The following is a 26,690-nucleotide window of genomic DNA, read 5'->3' as shown; positions in this document are numbered from 1 at the left end:
GGGCACCGCCGGCAGCCCAGCCCCGGCGGGCATCTCTTGTGCAGCACCTGCCCGGCCCTCGCCTCCCCTGCTGGGGAGAGCTGCCTTGGGTTTTCCCGCCACAAGCACTTTACCCTCCACTTGCAATTTCATTCTCCGTGGAAGAAGCGGGACTTGCTGGAGACGGAGGGAGCCTGGTCAGAGCTGTTGCTCCCACCTTCGGGGGACTCTGATAACTGGCGTTGTCGTTGGCATGTCCGCACGTGCGGTGCGCAGAGGACCAGCGTGCTTGGAGCGTGGGCCGCTGGCTGCGCTGCTGCTGTCGGGGCAATGCCTGGATGCACAGCGGGTCCGACATGTTCAACTTGGCAGTGCTGATGTCAAATCCACTAGTAATGCTTTCAGCCCTTTTTGTGAGAAACGTGCATCATATTTTGTCTGTTCCCTTACTTTGGAAGCCTCAAAAGGACAAACGCTAAGTGAAAGGCCAAACTAAGTGCTAATGTACATGAGGAAGCGTCGTAGAATGGCTTTGTACTCCTCTCTGGTGGTGTGAGGAGCTCTAACTGTATGCTGAAGGCATGGCACAATGCTGTCCTCCGAAGGCAAATTAAGGAAGCCATGCACATTTCAATTTCTTAGCTGTTTACAAAAGTGCAGGCACCTCCACTTCAGCTGTGGAGCATACGTGGGACGTGGCAAGGTGGTGTCAATAAGTTAAAAGAGCAGATAGTGTAGTTGAAACTTGTGGCCCTCACTGCAGGCTGTGTGGCATAGTTTGAAGCTTTCCTGGTGCTGAGTCCTCTTTGCACTCCCATATTTTAATGTTACCAGGACTGGCTGCTAAATGATGGTGGATGTGGGGTGGGTGAGATTTTCATGGCTGCTAGGAGTGCGTGTGTGTGAATTGTTTTTATCTTACCTGGTTGGTTCTGTTTTCTTCCCCTGATGTACCTCCAGATGATCTTTGTGAGGGCAAAAGCCTTCTCCTGAGGTGCTATGCCCCACAGAGGTATCTGTGCTGTGAAGAAGTGCGGGTGGCCTTGTCTCCTCCCAAATTTTCAGGGACTCAGAAGCCCCTCATGTGCACTGCCACAGGTGCTTTGTTGGAAGGGAGATGAGTGCTATTTGGGAGGGGAGGAGGGCATGCCGTGGCCTTGCTGCCAGCCCTTTGCCTCTACGGGGCTCTGGTGGTGGGGTACACTGCGGTGACAGCTACTACTGCCAGTGCCCTTGCTGGCCCTCTTCCATGAGACATCCTGGGTGCATTCCCCAGTGGCATTCAGTGTTGGGTGAAGTGGGACCCATGGCTGGGGGCACCCCAAGGCCTCTTCCTCCTGCCAGGATCTAGGCACAGCCACAGCACTAAATGCTGCTCTGTGTTCAGATTAAAACGCAAAACCTACCTTTGCTATTTCACCTCTCCTCAGTAAGTCAGAGGCAGGCAGCTTGCTTTCAGGTCTCAAAACAGAAGCAAGTAGGCAGAAGGGAGTCTCATAAACCAACCAAGTGGCTTCTCCTGTGGGAAAAGGGAGAAGGATGGAGCGGGGTGGAAGGATGTGTTATTTTTCTTCCTGAACACCTAACAGGTGCTCCAAAATTACACTGCTTGTCTCGTATTGTTAGTGGATTGCAAAAACCTGTAGCGGTGCAGAGTGTAACTTTGAACTTTTTCTTACCTTGGGTTGCAGCTTCTCTTCCATTTATTTTGCGTTTCTCTGTGTGTGCGCAAAAGAGTGAGAGAAGGCAAACACCCCTTGGAGATGGTGTCATCTCTGAAGGGGACCTCTGTGTTCATTCAAGTAGTGGCCATACGTGAATCTTGTGTAAATCTACATAGAGCTGTACAAGTTGGAGTGCAGAAGATATGTAATGGCACCCTTAGTGTCGATCACCTTCTCCCACATAAAAATCACTGCGAAATTCAGCACGCAGAATTTATTAGGAACTTAACCTCAGAAATGCCGTGAGTAGTAGTGGCAGGGAGCATGTGTTCCCTAGGGTTGAAGAGCAGCAACACAAGAAGATGGAAAGGTTGGTGGCTGTGAAGAGGGTGAGTCTCACTGGTGACAGCAGAAATGCCAAGCAGAAAAAGGGTGGAAGGTGCTGCTCTGGGGTAGGGTACTTGGTCCCCAAGGCAGATCTCCTGGTCCTCCTTCAGTGATCCCTTTTCTTCATGGGAAACATGGACAAAGACTGCTGGCAAAGACATCTGCAGTGTGAACATATTCTGAGCAGAATGAGAGTGAAGTTTAGGGAGCTGCTGCCCAGACTAAAGAAATGTGGGGTTTATTTTTCCTGATAAAGAATTGGAACAGGAGAGTTGTAGCTGTTGAGCTGCTCCGCTTGACCTTTTCCCCTGTGAGAAAAGGTCAGGGTGGAAGGGAGAGAACAGGCTCCTCTGTGTGAAAAAAAAACCCCAAAAAACCAAAAAACCAAAACCCGTCCCCCAAACTTCTTAAATGGCAAAGTTAGTGTGTGTGGGGAAGAAAGTGCTTTTGGAACAATAAGAGATATATATATTGGGGATTGTCACAGTTTTCACGACTTCTGGAAGTACACAGTAGTGCTGTATGCTGTGTGGGGTTTTTAATTTGGCACTTGCTGTATCTGTGCATGTATGAATGGCTACATACATCGTTATGGTTTTGTCCAGTGTGAAACTTGAGCATTAGGCATGCGAGCTTGCAGCACTTTATATAAAAGCAGCACTGTGTGACTTACACACATAAATATATTTAATGAAGATGTAGGAGGAAGTCTCCTTGGCTTTTTTTCCCCAGTTGGTTTACAGTATGTGAAAATACAACTCTCTCTGCAATCCCACTGGGAGGTTTTCCTATAAACAAGTTGAAATATGTACTATTTTAGTATACTAAGTTTTCTTTAAAATTGGTTATTTCTCATTATATGTATCTTACAGTAATGCCTTGATGCTTATAAATATAATTAGAGCCCAGTAGCCTAAGGCATTTGCACAAATAGCAGGGAGTAGTACCACCATGAAGAAAGACCTTGTGCTTTAGATAAACAAAATGGACACAGAGCAAGAAGGATTATGTTGAGATGACTTGGCCAAGGCCCTGTGGCAGGTGAGCAGGTGTCAGAGATTGAAGTAAAATCTGGGTCCCAGGCTCCAGACCAGCTGCTGACCCTTGGTAGAGGCACTTTGTCCCACTTCTCATCCTAGACTGACCTCTATGGAGTTTTCCTGCTCCTACACATAAAAAGAGTTCATAGGATAAATAATGTCCCACCATTTCGATAATGTTTGGGTTTTTCCCCTCCTTGACTTTCATAAAGGCAGATTAAGATGAGGCAGACTTGGCTGTATTACTCCTGGACTCTGTATGGTGTGAGTACAGCTCCCTGAAGCTCATCTGGAAATGTATTAATGCCGTTTTCTGCAGAAGTGTGTAGGTGACTTACAGGACATCTAAAGCTTTCTTACAATCAGTTTCATAGTGGGGTCAATATGTTTTACAATGTCTTACAGGCCTAATTAAAGCATTTTCTTTTAAATTAAATAGGAAATCTACCATTAACTTTACATGGTGGGAATTGGGCCCCTATTATTAATAAAAGCTTTATATGGTAGCCTACATCTATTCTGTAAGTGAAACTGGAAAATAGAAGGAATAAAATACTTGGATTGATCAATAAATGAAGAACATGTCCTTAGAGCTGAACTGATTACTTTGTACTGTTAAAGACAAATGGGTCAGCTAATTTCCTGATGGGTGTGAGTAGCTCTCCAAGCAGTGTCTAACTGTCTGGTTGCTGGGTACTGGGTGTTTGAGTAGGAAAAATATGCATTTTAAATTAATTCATGTGTTTGTTATGGACTGTGTGATGTTCTTTGTTAAAAGCATCAAATTGAGATTGTTGCTTGCAGGAAAAAACTTACAGGGTGTTTTGCATGGCTTTTGTGTTGGGAGGAAGAATATTTTTTTCTAGAGTAATTACACTTGCTGGAAATAGAAAGGTCTGTAATGTTGTGTGTATATATATATAATCTGTTGAGTCTGCTTTGCATCTCAGTTACCAGACAGGGCAACCTGTATGATTTTTAGCTGGAAATAAGAGCCCAGCACAACAGCTGTTTTGAAACTCAATTTTAAGCCTGCTGGGATCTTTTACTTTGTAACTAAGTTAGCTTGAAGTTTGCGGGTTCTATGGTCATTTCACTATCCGAAAAGGGGAGGAATGTTTTAGTCCATAAGTTACTGTAACATTCTTCATTTATTCATTATTAATTAGACACCTGAAACCCACTTGAAAGGGGCCAAGATGTACAATGTTGTGACTTTCAGGTGCTTCCTTTTTCAACAAAAATGCCATCAACGTGTGTTAAAATGTGCTGTATTTTTTCACTGTCCGTTTTTGACCTGCTATCAGTATATTCAGTATTTTAAAGAAAACAGTAACTTTAGTTTGTCCAGAGTTGCAGTTTTCGCCGCCCAGAGCTACCAGACAGTTTGATTTCCCACGTTGTAACATTCCACGTTGGAAGGGGTCAAAAAAAAAAAAAATTTTGAAATTATATTGTACAGTGCAAAACGTACATAATTTCTGCACTGGATTTTTTGGGGTGGGCAGGCAACAGTGTGCAATTGTTGTGTTTTATTATACTGCACTCATCCAATTTTATTAAAAACTGCCGATGAAGATGCAGTATTTGTGATCCCCGGGCTTGCAAAGAGGACAGTCATTGCTTTGCAGGCTTCAGTAGGGCAGAAGTCCTCAACTTTCTCCACTGGCTTTATCGCAGCTCTGCAGACGTCCCAGAAAACAAGGCTACAAGGAATGGACGTACTAGCACAAATGCTGCTTTCCCTTCCTCCCCTCAAAACTGTTTTGATCTTAAATTAAGTTTTTTGCAGAGGTGAAGCCATACTTTATTTTCTAATGAAAAGCAGATGAGTGACGTTAAAAAAAAAAAAGGAAGAAAGAAAGGAAAAAGCTGAAGATCGTCAAAGAAGGGATTGAATGAACAAAACGCTGTGGAAGACTTGGAACAACTTGGCAATGTAAGCCACTGAGGAATGCACATTGCGTATTCACTGCAAAATACTTGCACTGTCAACATCTACAATGAAAGCTTAGTTTTAAAGAGGACCTTCTCGAGTTGTGTTTCTCCTTGGTTAACAGCACATTTCTGGTGATTCTGGTGTTTTATAGCGAGACTAACGACCCCCGCCCCCCGTAGTTGTCTGAGAAAGGTCTCTGGAATAAACCGAACAATACAAATTAACATCTGCTTCAAAAAGATCTGGCGAGGAAATACTACTGAGGGCAGAAAAAAATCTGTCGCTGAACACGCTGTTTTTATTCTTCTGTGGGTGGGTTGATATTTACTTTTGGCAGTTTAACTGAGCCGTTAGCACCATTCGTACATCTGTGTGTTTGCATCTTTGCTGTTAATTATTGTGTGACACTGAAGTTTATGTAGTTACTCACTGTTTATAGTTTTTAGGCTTGATAGTAAACACTATGTGGTGAGCTTCTGTGAAATACTGCTTCCTCTTGGAGAAAAAAAAAATCCTCAAAAAGCTTCTGTCTAGTTTGAGGGTTGGCTTTTTTTGACATATTTTATTGTGGTATGATTTAAGGCAATTAATAACAAGCATGATATTATGTCAGTAATTTACAGGGTTGAACATTTGTCTGGACAGCTGCATGGGAAGGATCAAATCTTATGTCCCTAAAATAATATTCAATCAATTTTTGTTTGAGGACTTCTTTACAAGTGTCTCTTGAATTTTCTTTGGCAATAATCGCATTTTCTGACAGTTTTTTTTCTGTGACGGTTTCTGCACAGAAGTTTTGTCTTGACTGCAAAAACTTTGATGGCAGCGTTGCCCGCCCCACGAAGCAAGTGTGGCTATCTTGTTCGCCATCGGTTTTGGCTAGCTCTAGATGCTAATTGCAAGTGGAGTTTCACAGCATGTCACAGACGTCCGAAGTCCCTGTGCCAGGGCAGTCCTTGGTTCACAGGTGTCACTCAATCACTGATCTCTTTCAAGTTATTAGACTTTGAAGAGGTCCTCTGGGTCTGGATAACAAACAAAAGTAAAAACTGGCTCAATGCCTGTGAAAATGTGACAGGTTTCTGCTGTAAAATAACATCAGGCCTTTTTCACTTCTCTGCCAATCATATCACTCAGAGAAAACATGATAGAAAAATAACATAAAATTCACCATAAATCTATCCAGATTGCATTTTATGAGACTTAAAAAAAATAAAAAAAATGTTTCAGAAACCTCCCTGATGCCACATTATAAATACACGGGGTGGCAGGCAGTCTGCACCCACGCAGTGAGTTGGGAGAGCCGGGGGCTTCAGGCAATGCAGGTTGTCCCCCTTCCAAGGGAAGTATGTGAAAGTGTTTTTTTTTCTGGGCATTTGCAGGAGGATTTCTGAGTCATCCTGGTGGCTCCGGCTGCTGAAAATACCACTGACACCCCTTTGTACCTGCCAGACCGCCCCAGGCGCAGGCAGAGGCCATGGGACCTGGGGCCAGGAGCCCAGCTGGGTTAAGACTTAAGCTTTAGAGATGGTAAAAACAATGTGGTGCTCAGCAAAATGCAGGCAGCGGTTTTCTTGGTGCTCAGGTTGCTGAATATTGAAATGAGAATGGAAGAACAATTTACCACCAATCTACAATGCTGTCAGTTTTAGGAGCTGTCAAGCTCTGATCCTTTCTGCTTCTCCTGGGTGCTTCTTCCTTAGGTAAGATGGGATTTGAAAACGTAAAAGGAAAATGAAATAGATTCTTGAAATAGATTGCATTAAACATATTCAGAATTGGTTTTGAAAAATGATACATTAGTGCTGGATATATTAACGTCACAATTTTTTCTACTGAGGTTGTTTTAGTCACAAATATTATGCAGCAGTTGGCATACTTTCCTCACTGAGGTCTTTGCACTACAAATTCATGAGTATCTTGTTACAGTGCACAGATATCTCTGAACAGCAGAAAAACCACGCTTTTATTCTAATTCAAATAGGAGTATGGATGATGTTAGAACTACTTTACCATCAAAATAACTGAGATCTTTTGGATATGCAGAAGAAAATCCCATCCTATAGAGCTGCTCTTTGGATAACTAGAATTGGTACTTCAAACTTCTGAATTATTTGAAACTTGATTACCCAAGTCACAACCTCTCCCTTCATGATCACTCCTTTTAGCTGCAGTCTACTGGTGGTGTTTCTCAGTCAGTGAGCATAAATAAACTTTCCAGGTTAAGCAGTGGGTTTCATGGGTAGAGTCACTGTCTTTGGCATCTGTTGCTTTTGATGATGTGGCCAAGCCTTGCTTTGGATGACTTTTTCCAATAGTGCAGTTATTGTTTGCTTATTTCAGTATTTAGTTAACCCTACTTGGGTTGTCATGGGCTTGTTTTTAGTTGCCTGAATCCTTGTTGCTGGTGTAGCTGATAAGGCCTCAAGTTGCGCCAGGGGAGGTTTAGATCGGATACTAGGAAAAATTTCTTTACTCAAAAAGTGGTCAAGCATTGGAACAGGCTGCCCAGGGAAGTGGTGGAGTCGCCATCACGGAGGTGTTCAAAAAATCTGTAGATATGGCACTTTGGGACATGGTTGAGTGGGCATGGTGGTGTTGGGTTGATGGTTGGACTTGATGATCTTCGAGGTCTTTTCCAACCTTAATGATTCTATGATTCTATAACCTGTTTGTGTTTAAATCATTAAAACTGTCTCGGAGGTGGGATGATATACCATGACATGTTGATATACCAGTTAATGTTTGAATGCTTCTTCCATATAGGAGCTACAGTGAGGACTTTCTCTAAAGGTTAGTGGCCAGAGTTTGCATATATATTTTTCTGAGCACAATTTGTTTACCAGAACCATGTTAATCTCTTTTTGGGGTACTATTCTATTTTTGACTATTTCTAGAAAATAAAGTCTAGCTGTGTGGTAGATAGAAGACCAAAACCAAAGCAACAACAACAAAGCACCCCGAAAATCCCTCCCAAAATATCAAAACAAAACAAAAACCCAACGTGTAATTAATAATGTTACTTTTTATTGCTTTTGAAATAACGCCGTTTCAGCAAGTTCCTGTTTTGTAGGTTTGTTTTTTTGTTTTGTGTTGTTTGGTTTTTTTTATGCTGTTGATCAATACCCCTTTGCTTTGATTTCAGGCTGAAGAATCCTGTAAATGCAATGGCTGGAAGAACCCCAACCCGCCTCCCACGCCCCCCCGGGCAGAGCTGCAGCAGGCGGTCGCCAGCCTCGCTGAACCCTGCCGCAGCTGCAGCCACGCGCTGGGTAAGCCTTTGCCTTTCTCCTGCCGTCGCGGGGCTTACGCCCGGGAGCGTCTTGCAAGACGGAAGTCAAGATGCCCTGCCAAGACCTAGAAATGGGGGTTACGGTACGACTAGACTTAAATGTCAGTACAGGTTAAAATACGTCGGAAATATCCTAAAATGAGTTTTGAAGAAATTGAACTAAGGTACAACTTCTAACAACCCAGACATCTTAAGCTGTTAAAACGCAAAAGCGCTATTAAGCTACCCTTAACAATTTTAGTACTTTGTGTAACATATGGATTAACCTCACATTGTTTTATCTGTCAGCTGCCTTAGGTACAACGTGAGTGACTCTCTCCTGTAGGCTGTACTACATTTTCTTACTGTGGAAAAAACTATAAAATATTCTTGGACGTTGTTAAAGCAGGTACTCTGACCTACAAAAAGAACTGTGCCTTTTCCATGTCACAGACAATAAGACTGGGGTACTTACTGTACATCTTGGCATTACCAAAGTTATTGTGCAGCCAGCTTGCATATCTTGGAAGCAACTGCTCAAAATCCACTGTTAAATCCTGCTGTGTTTTGTTTTGTTTTTGTTTTTCCAGACTAATAATAATTAATGATTTGTTACACACACAGCCTGGAAAAGAGTGGTGAATCACTGTATTATTTTTTTTAAGAATTTGTGCTTATCCAAAATAAACGCTGATGACTTTTTCTGTATACATTAGCAAATACTGAATAAAAATTGAGCTAAAATAAAATTCAGAACTAATTGAAAAGAAGCAGTTGCTATTTAATTTTTGTCGATGTCCAAAACTTAGGACAGTAAAGTAAGAAAAAGGAAATCTAAAACCTTAACAATAGATAATTTACTTTTTTACTTTTGAAAATAATATTGTACTTTGTGTGGAATACTTTTTTTTAGTTGGGATTTATTTCTATTTCTGTTTGCTTTTCTTTTTATGATCTCATTACATTTGATCTATTTCTGGGCTTTTCAGCAGAGATATGATTTCCTGATATCCTAAATCTCTGGTTTTGCTTTCAGGAGAAGAGTAACAAATGCATAGTACCACAGAAAGTTTGGTCACTTAGCCAAGTTAGTTTCAACCTTTCATCACGCGGCTTCTCTGTGCTGCTTTTGATTATGCAGTTAGGGTAGCTTGTGTTACCTGTCCCTTTGATTCCTGGCTTCTAAAGAAAGAGGTTTTTACTTTTAAAAAATTTTTTTTTTTTTTTAAATCTTACAAGATGTTGTGTCTGTCAGTTCCTTGTTCTTCAGGATAATTTTTGGATGCTATGTATCTTGTAGAAAAAATGAGCTCTTCTAAAGGCTGAGGCTGTTTTTGGTCTACTAAAAAATCTTCAGTCACTCATTAGCTAGGGAACCAGGGAAAACCAGTACTGTAAAACCAGTACCTGTGAAATGTACCTTATGGGACAAATTGTATTTTTATTTATTGCTGTTTTTAGAAAAGGTAGAGTTTCTTATTCTGCTGACTGCAGCTAATGAGGATGTTTCATTTGAAATAACTGAAATGAGTTGCTGTCTGCTTCCTCGTACTACTGGCAAAAATATGTCTTTCAGTGGTGTTTTCCAAAATAATTTTCCTATTCATCTCCTCTAAATTAGCGTGTTCCTGCTTTTCTGCTGAATGCCTTTAAAATGAGACTGACCACAAGGTGTGCAGGCTTCAGGCTGTCATCTGCACTGCATTTTCTCTTCCTTGGAGAGCCGCTGAAATAGAAATGTAGAAATTCCTCTACTGGTTAAAGCCATACTGGATGTAAAATGTAGGATGTTTGGGTGTTTTTTTTGCCTTTTTTAATTGATTATTTTCTTTCAAAGGTAATGCTAGGCATTAGTCTTTTTGGGGATATGGTTTGATCTTCAAGCCTGTGCAGTTTTTGGTGTATAAATCTGTTTGGTGGTGCATATTAGCTTATCCAGCTTATTTCTGTCTACTTGCCTACAACTTCTGTTCTTTTTTGTATTCTTCTCTTATATTCTGTCTACTTGCCTACAACTTGCATTCTTCTATTTGTGGCTCAACTCCACAGCTTGGCTCTATACTGGCTTTTTAATTAATAATTCTTTTATTTGGGATTTGTATCTGATCACTACCATAACACTATGAAGTGGTGACTTGAATTGCGTGCTGGGAGTTGAATTGAATTGAGTTGAATTCAGCATTGGGTGCTGAACTGGGTGCACTCTCCACCAGCCTCAAGACCAGGTCTTATGTAGTCAGAGGCTCTTTCCTCTTTTCTATTTAATTGGTTTCTCCTGTGTTACAAGGTGCATTTTCCTGTTGGTAAACATTTTCAGCCATAAGTCACTTTTAAAACTAGTTAATTAATGTGTTAGTACACTACGTACACACTCAGTCTCTTTTTTTTCCCAGTACTGTCTTCGGTTCCTGTTACGCACTTTCACTTAGCGTATTTGGGTGTTTCTTAGTTTGCCTGTCCTATATACGTTACTAGTGTTTTTATGCACACACTGATTTTGAGGTAGACTGTGGACACATTCTGCATTAGTCTGTTTTCCAACTGCTCCTAATTCATACACTCAAGTACTTGCTTCTTGAAGTGGCACAACAAAAATAATTAACTTGCTATTTTTCAGGTCTTCATATCATTGCATTGGCCTTACTCTTTCTGCTTGCTGTCGTTTTCTGTATGCTGTAGAAACCTATACTTGTGACTGTTTTTTAAAATTTATTGACAACACAACAGCAGCTGAAGAAGGATGTACTAGTCGGGCAGTGCAGATGAGTGGGACTGTGTAACTCTAGTCAAGAGTAACTCAGTATGTGTTGTTAGTGTACTAAAGCTTTGGTTTTAATAAAATGTTTACTAATGGCCACAAGAATTTGGGAATGGGCTGTTAACGTCTGAAGAAAGGTAGTTTGTTGGGCTGGTGTACAAACGTTGGTGCCTTAATAGTAAATGGTAACCGGTAGTAAGTACATGCTGATAATATGCTCGTATTACTTTTAGATTCACTGTATGGGTAACAATTCTCTAGTTTAATAAAACGATAAAGTATGGCCAGTAAGTAGGCAAAGTAACTTTCAGTATTGTTGTGGAAACTATGTGGAAATGGCTTCATAAGAATGTTGATGTTTTATTCATTTGTTGAGTGTGAGGTTTCGTTAGTATGTTATCAATTTCTAATGCAATGCTCATCTAGGAAGGAATTTATTACTTTTACAAGATCAGAACAGACGGCTGGGAATATGAAACCTTCATATCTGGCTCAAGGACAGAGATGAAATAGTTTTATTCTGCCCAGAATGCTGAATATTTGTCCTTAAAGAAAGCCTATGATGACTGTCCCCTGTCAGTTCTGCGCATATGCTCAGAACTTAAGAGACTATATTATAAATGTTCATTTAAGTGGAAATGATTGCTGACATCTTTTGAACGTTATAAGCCACGATGTCCTTTCTACTTGAAGCTGCACAAATTTATTGAATTTAAATTGGCAGGTGTCATACCAAACTTTCCAAAGCAAACCATCTTTTCTGGGTGGCCAATAAATATGATTGTTTTCAAGTTAAGTGTTATTTCTCCCCAGTTCCTCTCCCCGTAAGGAATCAGATTTATGCTGTGAATTTCTTACTGGTCCTAACCACATTGGCATATCTAAAATTGTATAATAATTATCTAAGAAGTAAACATTGATACAGGCTATTAAAAGATATAACACTAATATGCCCAACCTTTTAAAAGATTTTCCTTTTCTTGTAGAGGATATTTGCGTGTCCTTTCAGAGGAAAGGATATGCATACCATGTATATTGGCCTGGAGTCAGCGAAGATCATTGCTTTTTGTAATGCAAATGTCCTTTTTTTTCTGGGAATCGACTATTTGTTTTAAATTGCCATCTCTCTTTCTGGGGCCCGTTGTTCAAACCAGCGTGAAATGAATGTCCCCCTTCATGTGTACAAACCTCAAGCTTTTGAAAATTACAGAGTGGAACTGTATTTACCTTTGGAGATGATAAAAGGGAGTTTGTTGCTTGGAAATCATGTTACATTGAAAGGTGTTGTTTTGTAAACTTCTGAACAAATGAATATGCAGAATCTGCAAAAGCTTTGTTAATATAGCGTGCACTAAGCATAGCTTGGCTTTACATGGTATGAAAGTATGAGACTTAGCCAGTAATGTCCAGTTTAAAGCAAAACGTCTATTTACAGAGCTTTTTTTAAAAAAAAAAATCTTAATGGAATAATGTGCTACTTGTATCAACAACTGGAGTACCTAATTTATGGGAATTATGGATTTATTTTCTTCAGTTAAGAAACTTTGTCTCAAAAGCATAGGTCTTGGACAAAAATATATGTACTTACATATTGCAACATATTAATACAGACAGGACTTGTGTGGTGTGTTTTAAGTGTTAACAGACACTGTTGATTCCAACCAGCCGTTGTTCCTCTGCCGTGGGGAATTACCACCCCTGGACTACCTTTACAAATTGCTCAGATGTGACGTATATTTCAGTTACCTCTGATAAGATGTTCTGTTCAAATGGGTTGTTACAGGATCAGTGCCTTTACCATTAGGACCAAGTTTGAGATACTGTGGGGAATATTTGTGCTATCGGTTCTCTTAGGAGGCTTTTTACAGGTTTGGATTTTTATTTCATTTAGCTACTCATGTGTCTCACCTGGAGAACGTGTCCGAAGAAGAAATGAATAGGCTCCTGGGGATTGTATTGGATGTGGAATATCTGTTCACCTGTGTCCACAAAGAAGAAGATGCGGACACCAAGCAAGTTTATTTCTACCTGTTCAAAGTAAGCTGAACACGTGTAGTATCTTCTCAGGTTTTTCACTCTCTCAACACGTAAGCCAGTTTCATTGCCCCTCATGCATGTATTGACTTTATCTGTTGAGACTTTTTTTCTTTAGTGGCTAACTACGGGCTGGATGTTGTGCTGCTTGCAATGTACCTTATCTTACTCCAAAAGTCATCCAGATGATTCAGGAGCTGACCCTGACTCCCATTTATAAACTGGGTAACCGGCAAGCCTTACCCTCTTCGCTTACACATTGGGAAAAGTCAGTTGACATAAATGGTAACTTAGCTGCCTACATTTGCTCAGAGGAGCCTCTTACTATGCATTTCAAAGAAGGTGAATTCACAGGGAAGTTTAGTAGCTATAAATTTAGATGACTAAACAAGTATGTGTATAGCCAGGAGATTTTCAGCACCCCTTGCGGTGTGTTGTGTACCTGTGACTTCTGTTGACCCTATGTATGCCAATATGTTAATTGAAAAAAATTTGTATATGTTTAACAGCTTTTGAGGAAGTGCATTTTACAGATGGGAAAACCTGTAGTAGAAGGATCTTTGGAAAGTCCCCCATTTGAGAAACCTAGCATTGAACAGGTAAACGGTCAACACATGGGTTTGGTTGGTGTGGGATTTTTTGATTTGGTGGTGGTGGGGGTTGGGTTTTGTTTGCGTTTTTGTTGTTTGGGGTTTTCTTTTGTAAATGTAGGCACTGGTTTTGAAAACATGGCATTTTAGGCAGTTTGCAGATGTTTCTGTGTATTACTTAGGACAAAGTAGGGGACTGTAGGAGACTTCTGCTGCTGCTTCGTTGGTACAATAGTTACATTATTTCACTTCTCTTATCACTCATCTTATGCTTTAATGAAACGGACTTTTTGTGGGTTTAGAGAATGAACTTAAAATACTACGTTTATGTGTGGCAATTCTAATCTTTCTTTGTTTCAAGTGATGAAAAATGCTGTTGAAGTTTTGAAATCCAATATTAAAATGACACTTGGTTTCTATAAATCAATGAAAATGTTACAATCCAATTCAGTGAGATCATAGCCTTCTCTTTCAAAGAGTACACAACAAAAAGCAAAGAATAACTGAGGCTTTTGTAACTCTCAATAGATAAAGAACATATGACAAATTCAGGTTTTGGTTAAGCAAGCTCCTGAGAATGCACTTTTGGCACACAAGTGGGCCCATTAGCTCCAGTGAGACTGTGCGGAGGCTCGCATACCTCGCCGAAACAGGAGCTCGATGTTTTCCCATCAGTGGATGAATGGATGCTCTGTTGTTAATCAGGATATTGTAAATGTGAAGACTGTTAGGTGCAGTAATTATTTCCTTGCAACTCTTGCTTCTTATAATTTAGGAAATAAAAACACTTTATTGCTGAATTTCTGGGAAATCTTTGCCTTAAGATCTTCTTTAGTTTGAGTATAAACAAAGAATAAGTGTATGTAATCTCCATACACTCCTAGTCCTTAAAATATGCTATTAAAAAGGTTTTGTACAATACAATTTGTATTACATTCTTCATCCTGTTCAATTTGCTTAAGAAAGTGAAGTGTAGAGATGAAAGGGTAACTCTTCTTACAGTTTATTTTGAAATCATTTTCCCTTAAAATAGACTGATATTTTCAGTTCTGTTTTTAGCAGTTCAGTGACTCAATCACAGAAAATTATTTGCTAATTATAGCAAATAATAACAATAATAAACACAAGCAGTGTTATAATTGATTTACAATATATATATGAATTACAGCACTTTGAGTCACACTTTTTAACTATCTTCAGTAGTTTTTTAAAGTGGGCAGTATACAAAGTGCAATGAGGGGATATACTTGTGAAATACTGGCACTTCTTGAAGAAATAATATGATGTGTAGACTCAAACTTAATTAGAAGTCTGCAAGCGCTAGTCTACTATTGAAAAGTGGCTGGAGAGGTTTATAGGTGATACTTGGTTTACAGAGGAAATAAATCATGCAGCATGGTTATCAGCAAAATAGTGCATATGTGAGCATATAGAAGAAATCCTACTGGATCTTTTTCCGTTCCCTGACAAAGTTGTTTTACTTTGAGAGGCAAGGAAAAATAAAGAATTTTCCTTCTCTCCCTTTAAGTCAGCTGCTGGAGGTGGATAGAATAAAAACAGCTGGAGGTACCTGCTGCTGTGTATAGGGGAACCAGCTTGTGGTGGCTGCACGAGTAGCTGAGCAAGGAATTGTTCGTGGTCTCCAGTATTTGTTTTCTTTCCCATGTAATGCGAGTTCAGGGTTAATAAACATAGAGTGAGGAATGTTCAAGGACACTCCTACAAGAATTATCGCTAAATAATTAAACATAATTTTCTTCTGTTTTAAGGGTGTGAATAATTTTGTGCAGTACAAATTTAGCCACTTGCCCTCAAAGGAAAGGCAAACGATAGTGGAACTGGCTAAAATGTTTCTGAACCGCATTAACTACTGGCACCTGGAGACACCTTCTCAGCGAAGACTAAGATCACCCAATGATGATATTGCGGGGTATAAAGTGAATTATACCAGGTAATGCTGCTTTTGCTTAAGTATTGCTTACAAATACGGCAGGTACATGCTTCAGGAATACACCAGTACCTGTACACCATCGGTGGACCTTGTGAATTTTTGCAGTCATGGAGTTTATATGAAAATCGGGTGATTTTAGTGACTATGTCAGAGTTTCACAGGCATCCTTGTGTTTTGAGAGGTGTGCTTTGTTAGCCAAGAACAGGGAGTAGAGGTTGCGAACATCCGTAACAACGTTTTTGTATGTCCTGTGTTTGCAGAGTTGCTCTCGGTCTTGTTAAGATATGCGAGATCCTCGTTTCATGTACTAAAAATTCAGGCAAGTTGTTATTCAACTTAAAAAAAAAAAAAAAAAAGTAACATTAAGCATTGCAAAGCATCACAATTTGAAATCAAATCATGGAATATTTGAAAAAGTAAAGTAATTTTGTAAGTGCTTCAATGCTAAGTGGTGAATAGATAATATTAGGTTGCTTAAAATGATAGTCCTTTTTACGACCTTTTAATACATTGTCAGAATTCAAAGGAATAACGTAGTCTCTGGGGGAAGAGAGCTAGGATAAAAAACTGAGTCTCTTTTAATTTTTCTTCTCTCATAACAATACTGCAAAGCCTTTTTCAGTTAGCACAGAGGCAGCAGTTAATGTGCCATTAACAGCCAGGGACACTTTTCCCGGCTGAGGATGAGCGCTGCCTTCTGCCTGCTTTTCTGGTGGCCTTTCCTCTGAAAAACAGCCAGAGTTTCTCCTTCACCGAGCAAGGTGAAGGAGAGCAGCAAATCCTGGTGTGAGTTGAGACTGTGGCTGGTACAGCAGACTGTGCTGCATCGGTGTCCGACTGGGATGCTCTCAGATGATCTGTCACCTGAAATAACTACCTGGCGTAGAGGACAGTTACTGATAATCCATGGGGCTCCTAAGACCATGTTTGGTGTGTCTTTGCTGTCTGTTTGTTTCTGATAAAGATGTCAGATAGCCAGGGTTGGTTAGAGTCAACTTTTATTAGGAATCAATAGCTAGCATTGGCTCTGGGTGGTGACTTTTATTGTTAATCCTTTTGTTACTTGCTGTTTCTCAAACTTTCCTGCCTGCAGTCCCTAAGGCTTCTGCCGACCCAAAGTGCTGACCCTTTCTGTCTAGCCTAACCCCTCAGCGTGAGCTTCTCCCCCCCACAGCGTTGGAGGGAGTGCTCGGGGTGCTGAGGAAGCCCCTGTGTGCCGTGGGTGCACCTCGTGAATTCTTGCAGTCACCAACTTCATTTGAAGACCTGATGATTTGAGTGAAACTCTATCAGTGTTTCACACGCATCCTTATGTCGAGAGGTGTGCTTTATCAGCCACGAACAGGGAGTTAGAGGTCCGTGAATATCTGTATCTGACAACTCTTTTGCAACTCCTGTGTTTTGCAAAGATTAAGGCATGAAAGTTTGGGAGAGCGTTTGAGACTGGCTGTACTTTGGGTCTTTCTGGGAGAAAACCAGTGCAGGATCCAGCAGTCTGTTTGCATCCAGTTCTTAACTTTTTTTTTTTAATTGTTGGAGCTTTCATAATGGTTGTGGTCTGATTCTGTTAAAGCTGCAGATACCATTGACTGTTCACTTTCATGCAGATACTGAAATCTTGTTTATAAAATTAACAGATATCGTGACCTACATAGTCAGTGTACTCCTGATCTACCCCTTCAGTACCATGATACCTTTTCCAAGAGGAGTAACACGACATGCTATATTTCCATATGTACTAAACTCATTACAGAGGGAGTTACTGGTAAATGAAGGAGTGTCGTGTCAGGGTGTAATGGGAAGAAGCCAGCTGGTGGGAGAGCAGGGTGGGAGTCCAGTCAGACTGGGGTGGAGATAGTTAGAAGGGTTGCCTCTTTCACCTCTCTGTGGGAGAATGCAGAAGTTTAAAGAGGGGAAAATGGGCCAGGCTCAGGGTGTTTGGAGTTGCAGGCAGGAGATGTGGGAGGCTGAATGAATGAGCTGTGGAGAGAATCCTTGACACCAACAGGAATTTTATGTGATCTATGATTACTGTCTGGAACAAGAGCACTTTGTGGAAACCAGACTGCAGAGAAAAAGAATATACGGAGACTTAAAAGTACTTGGCTGTCATTGCTTTTAAAAACTGGGCAATATAGATGCTGCTTAACTCTGTCCAGACTTGATGTGGTACTGATTTATATGGTCATATAGCCCTCATCTGCGTTATAAACGATGTGGGTAGTGGTTTTATTGCATTAATTCATATGTTAGATGGTGATAATTATCTGGCTTTTTTCCCCTTTACAGGTGGCTTTGTTATTGCAACGTCCCTCAGTTCTGTGACAGTCTACCTCGGTATGAAACGACCCAGGTTTTTGGTAGGACACTGCTTCGCTCTGTTTTTACTGTAATGAGGCGGCAGCTGCTGGAGCAGGCCAGGCAAGAAAAAGACAAGCTTCCTCAAGAGAAACGAACACTAATCCTCACCCATTTTCCCAAGTAAGGAGTCGCAATGTGCTTGCATTCAAGGTTAACCAGTGTGCAACTTTGGCATTGAAATGGAAAAATTACCTGCAGCTTAAAACCATTTCTCCTTTTTTTTCCAGTAACAAGTAGATCCTGCAGCTTTCTTTTCTGCCATAGCTTGAACTACACAACCACTTGTTTTGCTTTATCCTAGAGCTTTCCTTTATAAAAAGGATTATTCATCTTGCTGGGGGATTGTGCTTATTGCCTATTAGCAGGTATTGTTGGTCACTTACTTTCTTTTTCTGTAGTCCTTGGAAGCAACATAGGTCCAGATCTCCAAAAACATGCTCGCTTCTGCATTTGTGATGGAGCAGTAAAAAAGGGAGCGTTGTACTGGAGTTTATATACACCTAAGAATTTCAGTTTAACTCAACATTGTAATAGGGAACAAAGTAGTCCTCCCACCCCCAGAAGAGATGTGTTCATTTGAAAAAGAAGAGAGTGGTTAGTTTAAAGCTGCATCAGTGGATCCTAAACACATGAATTTCTTATTAGCTACCTGTTTCAGTACTGGAATATTGATGACAGTCTCTCACAACTAAACAACAGTAATTACGTATTGGAGAGAATGACTTGTCTTGAAACATGCTCAACTTTGACAGTCCTTAATGTCAAACATTTTACTGGTGGTTAAGGAAGGTGGTGGTGGCTGGGTAATTTGTTGTATGATTCCTGTTAGAATAGTGTATCACTGGAAAAATACCCTTATTTTGTGAGGGTGGCTTGGCTCTCTAGCCCATATTTTAACAATCTGTCCCTCCTAGAAACAAAGGAACTGAACCTACAGGAGAGCTCGTGGCACTGGTGCTGTGCAAGCTGTTGTCTGGGGCTAGAGTGGGTTAGTGCTCAGGGGGAATGAAAAACATGAGCTTTCTGAAGCTGGGTAGGTCCAGGATTTGTTGCTCCTACTGTTATTAATAGTGCCTGTTACCACTTTGAAAAATATAAACTGTCTCTGGGATAGACTGTTTAATTTGTGCTTCTGCTCCATCACAGATGGCCAAATTGCTATGACAAATTTTTTGAGCCATTACCAGCTGTATACATAGCGGGAAACACCACACGTTGCAGTGCTTAGGTATCAATGTCCTACATATAAAATACAAGAGCAGGACTTGATCCTGAAAATCCTTATCCCCTTCAAGAAAGTCTTACTCAACAGTCCTGTTGGTTTCAGCTGGACAGTTTCTATACATATAGGTGATTATAGAGAGTAAAAATGTGCTGCGTCAACTCCTGGTCTGAAAACCCCGTTTGTGCAACATAGATAAGCAGCTACCTTGCTTCTGAGAGGGAACTGATATATTAGCCCTGCAAAGGCAGGTGTGCTGGATAGTCTGATCTGTGGAATTTCTCTGACATATAACAACGCTAAGAGAGGTTTAAAATCACACTGTTTCTGTAAGTGTACCAAAGTAAGATTAAAAATACCGTTATGCAAGCACAAACGTGCAATTAAATGTTACAGCAGCACACTTAAGGGAATGAAAATATCTTCGTAAGAGCATTCTTAATAACTAACACTGGGTTTTTATAAATCTGTAAGAGTCAAGAAAGCAAGTGCATCTGCAAAACACTGGTTTATCAAAATAGACGTATTTCGTTGTCATTGTATAACATGAGTACCTTGGCATGCATCAACTCATAGCTTTCTTATTAGTGCACCATTTTGTTCTGTAAAAGTAGTTTCTAACTGTTTCTTTCTGCATTTGCAAATTACATAAATATTGCTTATAATCAAAGATGAATTTTCATAGGTGAAAGCACTCTACTGAATTAAGATACTTAATGTCCAGTGTGGCCTGTGATTTTGTGTGTCTTTTTTTTTCTTTTTTTTTAAAGGAATTGGACAACAGCATTTTTCTACTGAATCAATAAATATTTTTAAATTTTTAAAGTTGCAAATGCTTATTCTGAAAAAGAACCTGTTTTGAATGATCCTATTAAGTTAATATTTCACCTGGTTTTGTGCCTAGGTTTCTGTCAATGCTGGAAGAAGAAGTGTACAGCCAGAATTCTCCCATTTGGGATCAGGATTTCATGGTGTCTAGTTCCCGAACTGGCCAGCTGGGTATCCAGACAGGTAATTTGCATTTAGTGATGGTCTAGGGGAGCACCTGAATATAAAGATAAACCTGTACAAGTGATGAATTGTAAAGAATTCATCTAATTCTAAGGAGGCTTGGAGATGCAGCTTTGTAAATAGCAGGCTGTACCAAAATCGGTCCGCTTTGAGTAAGCAGAGGTCTCTGACACTCTGGTGCTTCCTCATATAAAGATCACATTTTGACGATGGAATCCAGCTAACTGAAGGTGCCAGTGGAGCAGGCTGGCTGCTGAGGGAAATCACCCGAGTATTCAGCTGGCACAGTGCACTCAATGTGGGCAGGTGGGAATGGTCAGTCCTCTGACTCCCTAGCAGCGGGAAGTAGGGACCTTCCACATCAGGTGTCCCATTGCCTTTGCACACATGCCTTTGTTTTTCTTCTTTTTGTAAGCTTTTCCTTGCTTTGTTTCTTATTCATGTGCCTCATCGGCTATCCTGCAGCTTTATTCACTTTTCCTCAGTTAGGGTACTAGTAAGTCATCCCTAAAATTGTGGGGAGACATTAATGGTTGTTTTCTTTCACTTTCCCCTTCGCCTCTTCCTGTATGCTCAAAAATATTTAAAATCCATTCATGCAGCTCAGGGGTTGACTTAAATTTTCAGTATTTTAGGAAGACTAGAGGTATTTAATCCAATATTTTGTAACAATTCACTATTTGGAAACAATTATTGATTATCAGTTGACAAAACCATCTTGTCAGCACTTTATCTGATAGTGAATTTCCTAGAGTAGTAGGGAAATTCCACTGTGACAGTTACAGGCTTTTTTTGTGAGAAATTCCTGGTCTGCATCGTGAACTGGTGAATTATGCCTTAGGCACAAGTTCCTTACAACTCTAAAATCCTGTTGCTCTCAGAATTCATTCTATCATATACATTTTTTCAGTGCTTCATTTTAATGTGCACCTCTTAAGCACTGGATTCTTGGCAGGAATATGGCACAAAAGAGTTGTTGCTAGTGATGACACCAGCATAAAGGCATGCAAAGAGAAAGACTGCAGGTGTCCAGACTATGAGCTGTCACCTCAACTCCCCACCTGTTTGCCAAAAGTCCTGATTATAAAAGAAAACTGGATGATTTGGGAGGAATGTTTAAAAAAAAAAAAAATTAGAGAGAGACGTTAGTCTGTGGCTTTTTAAAATAATAGTTTCATCCTCTTAACTGGTGTAACAACTTCTCCCTTTATTGAGTTTGATTTGTCCAACCAGTCTTTGAACACTATTAAAGTGGACAGCTGAAGCTGAATGATGAGATTTTACTTTTCAATAGACCGTTACAAAAAGCCTTTTCATGAGGCTTAACTCCAGCAGGCTTGGCAGGTATATGAAGGAAGTTTGTTTTCGTAGCTTCTGCTCAGCACTGCAGAATAATAAAGCCTGATATTTGCAGTGAAGTAAAGCTAACTCTGTCATCCAGCAGTAATAGAGTCCCTCGTTAGGTAGAAGTTTAGAAAAATATGTTGAGATAAAGCTCTAATGTCTCTGCTTGTGAACTGGTGGCATCGCTCTGTTGCGCAACATTAGCTGTTACTTGGCAGGTGGTGGGTGTGAAGTTGGGTCCCTCCTTGTGAAGTTCTTCAGTCAGCACCATAGTTCCATGGTTCCATAGTGGGTTCCATGTCCTGATTTTTTTGTGTTTGACTTTAATGCCATTGCAGTTATCAATCCTCCTCCTGTTGCAAGATCTGTTTCATACAGTGCAAGTCCTTCGTCTCTGGAGCAGCCCAACAGTGGGAATATGAGTCCTGCTTGCAAAGTTTCTTCTGCCCTTGACCCAAACCTAGGTAATGAAGGGGGAGACTTGCTTTTGGGCTTCTCTTGATGTTATCAGTAGTCGCAGTATATGGTGACCGTTGCCTTCACTCTGCAATAGCGACCTTGAGGTGTTTTTGCTAAAAGACATGCACACACATACTTTTTCTCTACTATGGTAATGTTTAACTAGCAGAAATGGCAACTGTATTTGGAAAAAAAAAAAAAAAAAGATTTGTTTAAATTCAATTAAAATGTGTAAAGTTCTGCTGATGTCAGGGATTGTTGAAAAACACTTTACTTGGAGTACATGTATTATGGGCCATGAAAAAAGGTTTTGTTTAAATAAAGACAGAGTAGAAGTGACCATTGCATTTTTTTTTTTAATCGTTCAAGGTACTGAAATTGCATACATTTGAGCAATAAAGAAAAGCACGAACACACCAACGAGGTTAAATTTAAAACCCAAATGAGGTCAGGTTAAAAAAAAAGTTCTTTTTGGAAAAAAGTTGTTGAATGCATAAATTTTCCTAATAAATCCTTTTTCAAACACCTCAGGATTAATGACCCCATCAAGAGAGTTTGTAGGTCAGAGAGATATCACGAGCTTATGTAAAGTAAGTCGTCAAGGAAGTAGAAAAAGCTAAATGGAATCGTAGCCTTGATGTTCACTACAGAGGAACTTACGGTGGTTCCTAAACTGCAGCTTTCTTTGAGTCACAAGTTGGGAAATGGTTTTAAAAGTGGGAATAGGTAGAAGATTTTTTTTTTTATTATTACAGATCAGCAAAATGAGTAGTAAGTAGTCACTAGAAGAATTGTATTTTTTGAGACTATGAAAAGAAATATGGAATTGACAAATTAATTAAGTTGTGCAGCTGAGCTGTCATTGGAATGCAGCCCTCAGCTGCACAACCTAAGCACTACAGAAGACACATGCACAACTAGTTTTTAAAGGAGTTCTAAGAGAATTCAGAAAACTGTCAATTGTAACTCTCCTATTTCAGACAACTAAAAGGAAAAATAATAAACTGAGTAAGAATGGAATGAATAAACGTGTGAGTAATGTGATACGGAAATTCAGCATGCCTTTTCTAGAACTCATGAATTGTACATATCTGTGAAGGAAGTGGTGAGCATTTGGAAAGGTTTTTGTGTACCTGGATTTCCAGAAAGCTTTTGACAAATTGCTTCAAAAAATTCTGTTTTAAAACAAGGAATTAATCCCTTGGGAAATAAGAAGGAAGGTCCATTTAAATATGAATAACTATAAAAATAAGAAATAAAGAATAGGAATAAACTGTTTCCACAACGAAGGGAGGTTAACAATAAAATTCTATTGTTAAGAAAATAATTGTACTGCTTGAAAGTCTGAAAAGAGAAATGAACAGTTTGATCCTCATAGATGTAAAGCACTGTCGCTGTGGAAAAACAGTCTGTACCATATGTGTAAAATAGTGGGCCTGAAACTACCTGGTTGTTTCAGAACATCTTAAAGCTATTGTGGATTTTGTAAAAAAATATTGTGTAAAAAAAACCCCAACCAAACCAACTTATCTCACTGCTAAGTGCTGATCACAGAGGCAAAATTCTGCATCTTGGCTCTGACAATGACACAGGAACAGGGTAACCATGGAGTGATATTCCTGTTTGTGTGCTTTCCTGGTATTTGGCACTTTGCTGCTTAGATAAATCCTGAGCTGGCAGCTGGCTCTATCAGTGTTACTGTACCCACTGGTCCTTAGTGGAGTTTTCTTTCATGAATTTGTTTAACTACTTGCTTTTGCTATATTACATGTTGGTCTGCAGTTAGTAGGGCAGTTAATTAATGTATATTTTGATTTGGAAACTTCATATGGATTTTTATTTAGTCAAAATGTGTCATGTATCAGACCATACATGCTGCTTGGTTTACAAAAAGGATGAAATAAATCTATAATGGATACATAATTCCAGTGAATCCCAAAATGGGATTTAATGTCATCCAAAGATATGCACTACAATTTGTGTATTGAGCGCTGACTTTTGGAGACCGCAGCAGAGGATATCTGCAGAAGATGCTGAAGCAAAAGGAAAAGCAAATAGTTTCACTGTGAATTTACAGAGGTATAGGAGAAGGAGAGGTATATTTATCCTGCTTCATGCTAATAGCCCAGTGCAAAACCAAAATTGCAGTGGTGGTAAGCATTGTTCATATTGTCTTTTTTCCCCTCTTTCTTCCTTTCTATAGGGATTAAAAAAAAAAAAATCCCCAACTTGGTATACAAATTAAAGAATATAACAGAAGTGCTAGACTTCACAGTGCTAGTCTGTGACAGTTTAGTTGTTCTAATTTATTCTGGTTTTGTTTTATAGGGGAAAAGAGAAAAAATAATGAACCCTATTCTCTGGAGGATTCAAAAAGACCAAGGGTTGTAGGAGATATTCCTATTGAGTTAATCAATGAAGTAATGTCAACAATTACAGATCCTGCAGCAATGCTCGGGCCAGAGGTGAGAAATATATAGACCTGGTCTGTTTGCAGATGGTCTGTTTTCAATAAATGTTCCACATGGATAGAGTATGATAAGCCAAGAGTCCACAAAACTTACCATGCTGTCAGGAAGAAAAATAGAGACTTTCAAAGAGTATGATTAAGTAAGCAAATAATATTGATGAAATACATCATTAACATGAGAATAGTCCTACGAATTTTCTAATGCATTGTGTGCCGTTTGCAAAGAGACTTGGAAACTAGTGATAGTAAAGAAGGTTATTTTGCAAGGTACTTTTGTTACAGAACAGTTTCAGTGTACGCTCTTTATTGTTAATCGTAGATGTAGCTCATAAGACAAGGTAAATGGGGTTCAAATATTGCAGCAGAATGAAAGATCCAAAGTTAAAACCTCTGTCTAGTGCAGAAGGGCTGATCTAAACGGTTATTTGCTCTGTCTTCCAGAGTTGCTCTTTTTTTCTGCTGGAAGAGAAACAAACAGAATTGCAGAATTGTGCCATGTAGAGAATTGCATGCTTTTTTTTTTTCCCCCCTGACTTTTCCTCCTTCTGTTCCCTTCGCCAGGCTGTGTTTTGCCAGCAGCTCTTGTTTGCCAAAGTTTAGCTAGAGACTGCTGACAATTTGGAACCACCTACATTTCTTACTCAAACTATATATTGTGACTGATGGTTCTGCATATTATGAATGCTGTGCCAGTCTGGCTGTTGGGGCTGGCAGTGACTAGAAACCTGGCAGCCAAACTTGTTTTAAAGAGTAAACAGTATGTGCATGCAGAGATGTTTTGACATTGTAAAATGATCTTGGAAAAAAAAGTTAAATAAATTGTCTGTATTAATTTCATCTCTATTCAAATATATGGATGCAATTGCTAGATACGTAACAGCAAAATCAGTAGGAATTAAAATATTCTTTTTAGGCTCTTACGATAGTGTCGTAGATAGTGGAAAGCACTATTAAAATGAAAAAATATGACTTTGCCTGTGCTACCATTAAAATACGTGATTTGCCATATGCGTAGGCAAATCGACCACTTTTGTCCGAGATGGCTAGACTGAAGAAAATATGAAGACTTAGTGGCATAGGCTTCAGCTGGATGAATGCTGTCCCTCAATGAGATTTTGGAACTTGTTGAGTCATAACCATCACTGTTATTACCTAATCTTTACCAAAACAAGTTTGAATAAACCTTTTACACTGTAGTGTAGACTTACGTCCAGCTTATTTGAAGGTCCTGAAAAATCCCTGCTGAAAAAAGGTAGTAATTGGCAGCTCTTATTTTTATAAAAAGATAACTTGGAATAAAGAGGTGGTTTCATTTGTTTGTTTGTTAAGGCTGTTTCGTTGGAGACTGTGAAATCTCCAAAATGTGATTTTGTTCCTCTTTTGTACGGTACAGACCAACTTCCTCTCGGCGCACTCAGCCCGGGATGAGGCGGCGAGGCTGGAGGAGCGCAGGGGAGTGATTGAGTTCCACGTAGTTGGCAACTCCCTGAACCAGAAGCCCAACAAGAAGATCATGATGTGGCTGGTTGGTTTGCAGAATGTGTTCTCCCATCAGCTGCCTCGAATGCCAAAGGAGTACATCACACGCTTGGTCTTTGATCCGTGAGTAGGGCTGAAAAGGGGTTTGGTGGGTGAGATGGAGACAGCCTGGTGCTGATTGCAGGCTGTGGTGTAGGAAGGGGCCAGCTGAGGTGTCATGGAGGGCAGCTCTGCCTGTGCTACCCTTTTCCCATCTTTTCAAGCCCCCATAACTCCTGGCCAGTTTAATTGGATTGTACCCACATACTATCTTGGTGGCTGTATTAATGACAAGTGGCTTCTTGTTGTGGGACTGTGGTGGGTTGACCCTGGCTGGATGCCAGGTACCCATCAATCCTCCTCCTCAGCTCAATCACTCCTCCTCCTCAGCTGGTCAGGGGAGAGAAAATATAACAAAAGTCTCGTGGGTCGAGATAAGGCAGGGAGAGATCAGTCACCAGTTACCGTCACAGGCAAAACAGACTCGACTTGGGGAAAAATTAATTTATTACCAATCAAATCAGAGTAGGATAATGAGAAAGTAAAAACCAAATCTTAAAACACCTTCCTCCCCCCTGCTCTTCTTCTTCCCACACGCAACTTCACTCCCAGTTTTCTTTACCTCCTCCCCCCGGGCAGCACAGGGGGACAGGGAATGGGGGTTGTGGTCAGGTCATCACACGTCTCTGCCG

At 40.0% G+C, this 26,690-nt stretch overlaps 1 protein-coding gene across 1 annotated transcript in view; it reads left to right on the top strand.

Moving 5' to 3' along the window:
• Positions 1–2,164: 2,164 nt before the first annotated feature.
• The window catches only part of KAT2B (K(lysine) acetyltransferase 2B), a gene marked incomplete at its 3' end in the record, with an annotated part of 28,592 nt that continues 4,066 nt past the window's right edge, over positions 2,165–26,690 (top strand). The window contains exons 1-10 of the mRNA XM_010292297.1: positions 2,165–2,280; positions 8,151–8,281; positions 12,930–13,075; positions 13,582–13,671; positions 15,432–15,613; positions 17,903–18,094; positions 20,101–20,207; positions 21,890–22,015; positions 24,339–24,475; positions 25,874–26,082. Of these exons, the coding sequence (XP_010290599.1) occupies positions 2,165–2,280; positions 8,151–8,281; positions 12,930–13,075; positions 13,582–13,671; positions 15,432–15,613; positions 17,903–18,094; positions 20,101–20,207; positions 21,890–22,015; positions 24,339–24,475; positions 25,874–26,082 (1,436 nt within the window). The remainder of the gene's footprint in view (positions 2,281–8,150; positions 8,282–12,929; positions 13,076–13,581; positions 13,672–15,431; positions 15,614–17,902; positions 18,095–20,100; positions 20,208–21,889; positions 22,016–24,338; positions 24,476–25,873; positions 26,083–26,690) is intronic.

This window comes from Phaethon lepturus, unplaced genomic scaffold (genome assembly GCF_000687285.1).
Source record: "Phaethon lepturus isolate BGI_N335 unplaced genomic scaffold, ASM68728v1 scaffold20268, whole genome shotgun sequence".
Lineage (NCBI taxonomy): Eukaryota > Metazoa > Chordata > Aves > Phaethontiformes > Phaethontidae > Phaethon > Phaethon lepturus.
The sequence above is the reverse complement of the archived record's forward strand: the minus strand, read 5'-3'. Positions and strand labels throughout refer to the sequence as shown.